The sequence below is a fragment of the Microtus ochrogaster genome, assembly GCF_000317375.1.
Source record: "Microtus ochrogaster isolate Prairie Vole_2 chromosome 14 unlocalized genomic scaffold, MicOch1.0 chr14_random_2, whole genome shotgun sequence".
NCBI lineage: Eukaryota > Metazoa > Chordata > Mammalia > Rodentia > Cricetidae > Microtus > Microtus ochrogaster.
Genome location: NW_004949097.1, coordinates 13,552,734 through 13,560,594, shown reverse-complemented (window position 1 = coordinate 13,560,594; position 7,861 = coordinate 13,552,734). Strand labels below are relative to the sequence as shown.

The following is a 7,861-nucleotide window of genomic DNA, read 5'->3' as shown; positions in this document are numbered from 1 at the left end:
ACACACACACACACACTATGGAATACCCAACAGCACACACACACACACACACACACACACACACTATGGAATACCCAACAGCACACACACACACAAACACACACACACGAGAACTACGTGAAAATGTCTGCCTTCAAGTCATTGCTGCTGGTGAGAGTGGCGTTCCTCCACAGGCTCACTTGTGTGAGCTGGTGGCATTGCTCTGGGAGGCTGTCCAACCTTTAGGAGGTAGGGCCGAGCTGAAGAAAATTGGTGTGGGGTTACTGTTCTGCCAAGACAGTAAGCTACTTTACACTCCAGCTGTGTCAGTCAGGAGCCCATAGCCATGGCTTCCCTGCCATGACAGATTAGAATCCCTCAAATTATGAACCCAAACAAATCTATCACAGTTGTTTCAGTTGGGTAGTCGGTCATACTACAAGAAAAGTACTAATAATTCACTGGGCAGTGGGGATGCATGCCTTTAATCCCAGCACTCAGGAGGCAGAGGCAGGCGGATCTCTGTGAGTTTGAGGCCAGCCTGGTCTACAAGAGCTAGTTCCAGGACAGGCTCCAAAGCTACAGAGAAACCCTATCGTGAAAAACAAAACAAAACAAAAAGTCCTACTAATCCACGTGGGAAGGAGAAGGCCACGATGCAGGTGGATGACAGACACACCAACATCCAGGGAGCAACAGACGCTGCTCCAAGCCAGCAGCTCTGGAGCTGCAGTGGCCGTGTTCCTGCATTCACCACTGTTCTTCACACGCAGGCACAGCACACAAAGCACACACTGCAAGAACAAAGAAACTCGGTTTTCTGGAAGGGGTTACAAGAACTAAGTGATAACTAAGAGATTTTTCTGGAATGAGAGGCAGGGATAGAATAGCAGGAGGCTTCAACTATTTGATTAGCCACATGTAGCAAATACTTTTAAGTTGTCAGTGTTAACAATTAACCAGGTCAAGTCTGAATCATGAGGCAGAGGCAGGAAGATCACTGCAAGGTGGAGGCCAGTTTTCTATACAGCATGTTTCAGATCAACCTGGGCTACACAGCAAGATCCTGCCTCACGTAGGTAGGTAGGTAGATAGACAGACAGACAGACAGACAGACAGACAACTCAAGAATAACCGCAGTGTGGGGTCCCACTGCTGACCCTCCAGTGCTTTGGCTACTCAGCTAGCTCATCCTACACTCTTAAGCCCGAGTCTCAGGTATCTGTCCAGTCCATACAAGTGCTTTCTCTACCTCAACAGCAAGTGCTGAACCCACCTACAAGCAAGAATCACAGCAGGTGGATCTAGTCCAGTGCTGGGGGGAAGCCAGCTTAGGGTCGTGGGGTGTCCTGGGGACCTCGGGAACAGTATCCATCAGAACTTCACAGGGAGACCCTACTGCTGAACAGAGTAGTGAGCTGGTACTGACCGAGGCTTCCTTCCCACTGGCTAGCTGACAGTCCCAGAAGTGGCTACGCGAGCTGCCAGGGTAAAAATCATTAGCGGTTTCACAGAGCTCTGAACTACAGGCTACAATAACAAATCATATGAGGTCACCAGCCGCTTATGGACTGGATATAAGGCCCCCCACAGGAGGCACATGCCCAATACAGGAAAAGTGGCTGAGAGTCCACAAGTGGGGAGCACGCAGGCCCCAGGGGTGAACACACCATTATCTGGCTCACGGACATGGCATGAAACTGTCCTCTAAATTCCTGTCTCTATACAACAGATTAGGGCAGCTCTGGGACCACATCAAAGCAGGGGACAGTGCAGGAGACAGTGGTTAGTTCTAATTTCACAACTGGCTAAGTGTCTGAAAGGCTCAACAACCACTGGGAAATCTTCTTACCCTGCCCCAAGGCTTAGGGACTGGCGCTTCAGAGAGGGCGGAGGAACCGCAGCTGTGGCTGCCTACACACGAGCACTCCAGTCAACAGAGTGGGAGGGGCTCTGAGTCCCTGTCCCCACATGAGGAGCCAATGATGGCCAATGTCTTCTTGGAGAGGGAGATTCAGACTTCCTTACTCCAAGCAGGTCAACCCCTGCTGCCACAGATGGCCCCACACCCATGAACTTAGGAGTGGGAGGTTTTATTAGGATGGGATGAAGGTGGATACGATAAAAATGTACTGCATGCATGGACGGGAATTTCATACTTTCACATCTGAATCATTCACTTTATGGAATGAACCATATGTAGGATGACCAACAATATGGAAAATGCAGCAATTCAGCTTGTGGATAAATGTACTGGCCTGAAGGACAGTATTTCAGGAAAGAATCACTGTGGCTTCTTACGATCAAGTGCAACTCTACAGACATGACCCCACTCCAGTGGAGAGGGCAGGACACACAGACAACAACAGCACAGCGAGATGAGCAACTGTGTGCTCACACCGGCCATCTGCTGTTGTGGGTATACACTGGATGAAGACCAATGGCTGTGATTGGTGTACTAAACAGCTGAACAGCCAATAGCTAGGCAGGAGAGATAGGCAGGACTTCTGGGCAGACAGAGCGCTGGGAAGAAGAAGGGTGGAGTCGCCAGCCAGATGTGGAAGAAACAGGATGGGTAGGACAGAGTAAAGGTAACAGAGTCACATAAAAGAACACAGGTTAAAAGATACGGGTTAATTTAAGTTATAAGAACTAGTTAGGAACAAGCCTAAGCTAAGGCTGCGCTTTCATAATTAATAAGTCTCATGTCACTGTGAGCTGGTAGCCTAAAGACAAATCAACCTACAATCTGCTTCTGCTATTGCACATCTATTAAATATTCTTGATGGTGTTTATTTTTAAATATAAAACGGAACTAGGGTAACACAGACTGCCTTCTGGTGAGTAAATACAATGTGCATAGCCAAGCCTTAGTTTCAACCTCTGTTTGTTTTTGATGAGTTTACAGTGCTCAGCAATAATTATTTATAAAAGGGCTGTGAGGTGGCTCTGCAGTTAAGAGCTGCTCTTCCAGACAGGGACCTAGGTTTGAGTCCCAGGACTCAATGGCTGACAACCACGTTTGACTCCAGTTCCAGGGGACCTGACACCTTTTTCCGGCACTAGGCATGCATGCACATGGCAGACACATATGCAGGCAGGTAAAACACCCACATGCAATACACACATAATGGTAACAAACACGAACTGCTGCTTATACACTGAACATCTTAAACTATTTACAAACTGATGTTAATGGAGAGAGAAGCACTACCATATTACAGCATTTGGTGGGAATATATCTCAGGCTAGTTTGGGCTACATAGCAATATCCAGGCCACCCTGGGCTATCTAGTAAAGAAAAACAAAACTCTCTCAACAAAACAAAAGGGAAAGGAAAGAGACAGTGACTCAGAGCGGAAGGCTGTGTCTCATTAGACTCAAGTCTCTGCATGTGAAATCAGCCCCATGCTCCCAGAGGAAAGCATACCTTTTAGAGCTGCACAGTGCCTCCTAATCGCCACAGGAGTCAGATGCAGGAAATTTGGGATCTAAAATAGAGAGGTTTAAAAGAATAAGTTACAGTCAAATCTCCCCCAGCCACCCCCTTTTCGTGAGCTGTAGTATCAACATACTTCCTAGATATATGCTCAAACCCCCAGGCTCTAGTGACCTTCCTACTCAAGCTTCCAGAGCAGCTGGGCTACAATCATGCATCACCACGCCTGCCATGTCATAAACGCACGAGAAGGATCATATTCCTATAGCCTGAACCAGAACCAGTAAATCACGTAAATAAAAGAGGACAGCTCTTCTGCAGCATCAGTCCAAGCCCCGAGACTCTGTGTGATTTATTTCCGATACACCAGAATCAGATGGCGCTCATCTTTCATTTTACATGTCTTACAAGACAGCAGTCATGTTAAAACATAAACACTGCCATAGCATTCTTTATGCCATGTATCTACAGCATTCGTGTGCTACTCCACTATAAACCAAAGGCACTGCCAGGCGGTGGTGGCGCACGCCTTTAATCCCAGCACTCGGGAGGCAGAGGCAGGCGGATCTCTGTGAGCTCGAGACTAGCCTGGTCTACAAGAGCTAGTTCCAGGACAGGCTCCAAAGCCACAGAGAAACCCTGTCTCGAAAAAAAAACAAAAACAAAAAACAAAAAAAACAAAAAACAAAAACAAAACAAAACAAAACAAAAAAAAACCAAAGGCACTCAGGGTGTGTTAGCTCACACTAGCAATTCCAGCACTCGGGGAGACTGTGAAGGCAAGGGTACCCCGGACTGCACAACAAGACAGTCTCATAAATCCAGAAAACAACAACAATAATAATTTTGAAAGCGTGTAACACCAATCTGTCAATCCCCCAATTCTCCAAGAAGCCTGGCACATTATTTCTGCTTACACACAATAGGCACTTCATAAACTGAATGAACAAAGCTGGCAAGTCTCAACTACACAGATGATTGCATTTATTTATTAACTAAGCTTTTGAGAGAGAGTCCCTGTAGCCCAGGCTAGCCTGACACTTGCTATGGACTCTGGATCCTCCGGCCTCGGCCTCCCAAGCACTGGTACTGCAAGCATGCGCCATCACACCAGCTCTTATCTGACCAGTCTAGTGAAGTCAGGAACACATTTGCGCTGACACAATACAGCAGAAAGTCAAAGAGTTGATTCCTTTCAAACAAGTAATTCTTACCAGCATAACTTGAATTGAATCTAAGTGTTATTGTTTTAAAAAGACTTATTCATGTTCTTTTTTCTGTATGAGGGTTTGCCTGCATGTATGTATGTACGCCCTGCATGCCTAGAGCTGGAGTCTGTCAGGACGCGCTGACCCCAGGGATTGGGGTTAGATGGCTGTGAGTTACCATGTGCATGTATGTATGTACGCCATGCATGCCTAGAGCTGGAGTCTGTCAGGACGCGCTGACCCCAGGGATTGGGGTTAGATGGCTGTGAGTTACCATGTGCACGTATGTATGTATGCCATGTATGCCTAGAGCTGGAGTCTGTCGGGACGTGCTGACCCCAGGGACTGGAGTTAGATGGCTGTGAGTTACCTGTGGAATCATAACCACCGGAAGAGTAGAGGAGAGGCCAGTGCTCCTCAGTGCTGGTCCAGCTCTCCAGCCCCTACCAGCACAAGTTTTATAATAATGTTGGGCATGTAAGAAGCAATTTATCTTAAGGAAACTTATTTGGGAAAAAAAAAAGTTAAAAAGCAGAAAGTTACTCTAAAAACTTGAATCTTGAATGTTGATTAGAATATATTTCCTTAAAATCCAGGGAGAAAAAAGAACTACATGCTAGGATTATGGAATGGGCAGCTTTTTTGATGGAGGTGGGTCTTGTATCTTATCTGTTGCTTTCATTGGTTAACTAATAAAGAAAACTGCTTGGCCCTCTGATAGGGTAGAATTTAGAAAAGTGGAGTAGACAGAACAGAATGCTGGGAGAAAGAAGCAGATTGAGGGAGTCACCATGATTCTCCCACCCGACACAGCCGCAGGTTAAACTCTTCCCTGGTAAGCCACCTTGGGCTACACAGATTATTAGAAATGGGTTAGATCAATATGTAAGAGCTAGCCAATAAGAGGCTGGAACTAATGGGCCAGGCAGTGTTTAAAAGAATACAGTTTCCATGTAATTATTTCGGGGCATAAGCTAGCCATGCGGGCGGCCGGGTGCTGGGGACGCAGCCCCGCCTCTCGTAATACAACACTTTTTTTTTTTTTTTGAGACAGGGTTTTTCTGTAGCTTTGGAGCCTGTCCTGGAACTAGCTCCTGTAGACCAGGCTGTTACCGATCTCACAGGGATCCACCTGCCTCTGCCTCCCGAGTGCTGGGATAAAGGCACGTGCCACCTGTTCTCTTATTTTTGAAACATGTAAATCCTAGGATCACCAAACAAACGCAGCTGGTGCAGATGAGGCAGTGAGCATGCTCAGTGATCCAGCTCAGGAACAGATGTCAGCACTGACAGGGATGTGACAGCCCTCTGCCTGCACCAAGTTCCCTCCATCTGAAGGCCCGTCTGTCTCCTGTTTGCTGGAAATGCTCTCCTGGGCAAGTCTCCCTCGTGTCCTTCCAGTCCTGTCCCCTGCTCTTTATCAAAGTGTTAGAACTCTAGCGCACGGGCGTGGAAACAGGAGGAGCAGACACAGTAAGTGTGAGGCCACTCTGGCTGTGACTTCCCTCACAACCATCATCAGTGTGCAATCTGCATGCTAGTTCTTAACATCAAGTTATTCTGTCCTCCTTGGTTCCACCTGAAGGACACAACAGCAACGCCACAGGGAAGCCAGAGGACTGATCTAATTTATCAGATGCCCGCGACTCCTGGAGTCTTCTTTACAGGAACAGCACCCATCCCTACCGGAATAAGATCTGAAACACGATGAGCTGCTCTCTACTGGGCCCCAACACGAAGGTGGGGCGGGGATGAGCACCCACCCGGGCTAGAAGAGTCCTTTGTACACTGTGAAGATGGTTCACTCTCACTGGTTTAATAGAGCCAACTGCCCAACAGCTAGACACAAAGAGTCAGGTGGGAGAGCCAGACCGAGAGAACACTGGGAAGAAGGAGGGCGGAGTCGCCAGCCAGATACAGAGAAAGTGAAAATGAATGGACTGTGGTAGGGCGTAGATAAGAAATACGGTTAATTTAAGTTGAAACAGCTGGTTTGTAACAAGCCTAAGCTATTGACTGAACATTTATAATACGTCTCTGTGTGGTTATTTGGGAGTGGGTTTTGGTGGTACAGCCACCGAAGAGCTGTCTGGGCCCCGAACCAGCTCCTTACCTTTAACAGCTCTAGATTTCCCTCCTTTGCCAAGGGCACACCCTTCTTTACTGGATACCCCATTCGGACAGGCAGAGGAACAGCAGAGGGTTTAAATGGCGCCGCAACCGGATAGACACTGGGCCAGTCCTGGTCAACGTCCATCTTCTCTGTCCTCGGAGGCAGCGCCTAAGAAACAGAAAATACTTTAAATCTTACAATATAAACATATTCTTTAATTTTAAGACAAAAGCTATAGCTAAGATACAGAAAAGTTGCAAAACCTGATTTCCAGGACTGAGAGAAACTGAGAAAGGCTGTGCACACCTGAATTTGACCCTGGGACTCCAAGGTGGAAAAAGAACCAACTCGACAGAGCTGTCCTCCAAACTCCAGCTTGCATCTGCAGCACCCACACCCACACAGTACACACACAACAAATGAATGGACGGATTCCTAACAGATCTGCTAAGTAAAAGACACTAACTCAGCATAAATATCTCTGCTCAGCTGCTTCAAATTATGACAAGCTCCCCTTTAGATCACATTTCCTTCACAAGAATTAAACAATCTATTTATGTAGTTTATGAAACATGTTTATGAAGTTTATAAAAACCTCAATGACGTAAGTCAACACAAGAGGATGTTAAGAACTTGGAGACAGGGCTGGGATGTGGCTCAGTGGGTAGTGTTGCTTAGATGCACGAAGCTGGGCGGAACCCCGGTAACTAGGTATGATGCTCCATTCCCGTAAGCAGTGCTCAGAAGCTCTAGGCCAGGGGCTGGAGAGATGGTTCAGTAGTTAGGAGCACTGCCTGCTTTTGCAGAAGACCCAGGTTCAGTTCCCAGCACCCACATGGTGGCTCATAACTGTCTGTAACTCCAGTTCCATCTGACACCCTCCTATGGCCTCCTTGGATACCAGGCACAGATGGTACAAATATATACATACGAGCTAAATGCTCATACACACAAAATAGATATTTAAACATTTTCTAGAAAAAGTTCTAGGTCATACTTCTTACAAAGCAAGTTAAAGGCTACAGGAGACCACACTTCAAAAAGAAGAAACAGTAAGGGTGGGTGGGGCAGTGGGGAGGGGACATGTCATACAGGAGGGTGGGGGGAAGTACAGGAGGGTGG

At 47.0% G+C, this 7,861-nt stretch overlaps 1 protein-coding gene across 2 annotated transcripts in view; it reads right to left on the bottom strand.

The window, feature by feature from the left end:
- Positions 1–7,861, bottom strand: part of Mrps35 (mitochondrial ribosomal protein S35) — a 31,883-nt gene that overhangs the window by 18,974 nt on the left and 5,048 nt on the right. For both annotated transcript variants that reach the window (XM_005364612.3, XM_026787934.1), the window contains 2 exons: positions 6,740–6,907; positions 3,410–3,470 (listed from right to left, as the gene is read on the bottom strand). In XM_005364612.3, the coding sequence (XP_005364669.1) occupies positions 3,410–3,470; positions 6,740–6,907 (229 nt within the window). The remainder of the gene's footprint in view (positions 1–3,409; positions 3,471–6,739; positions 6,908–7,861) is intronic.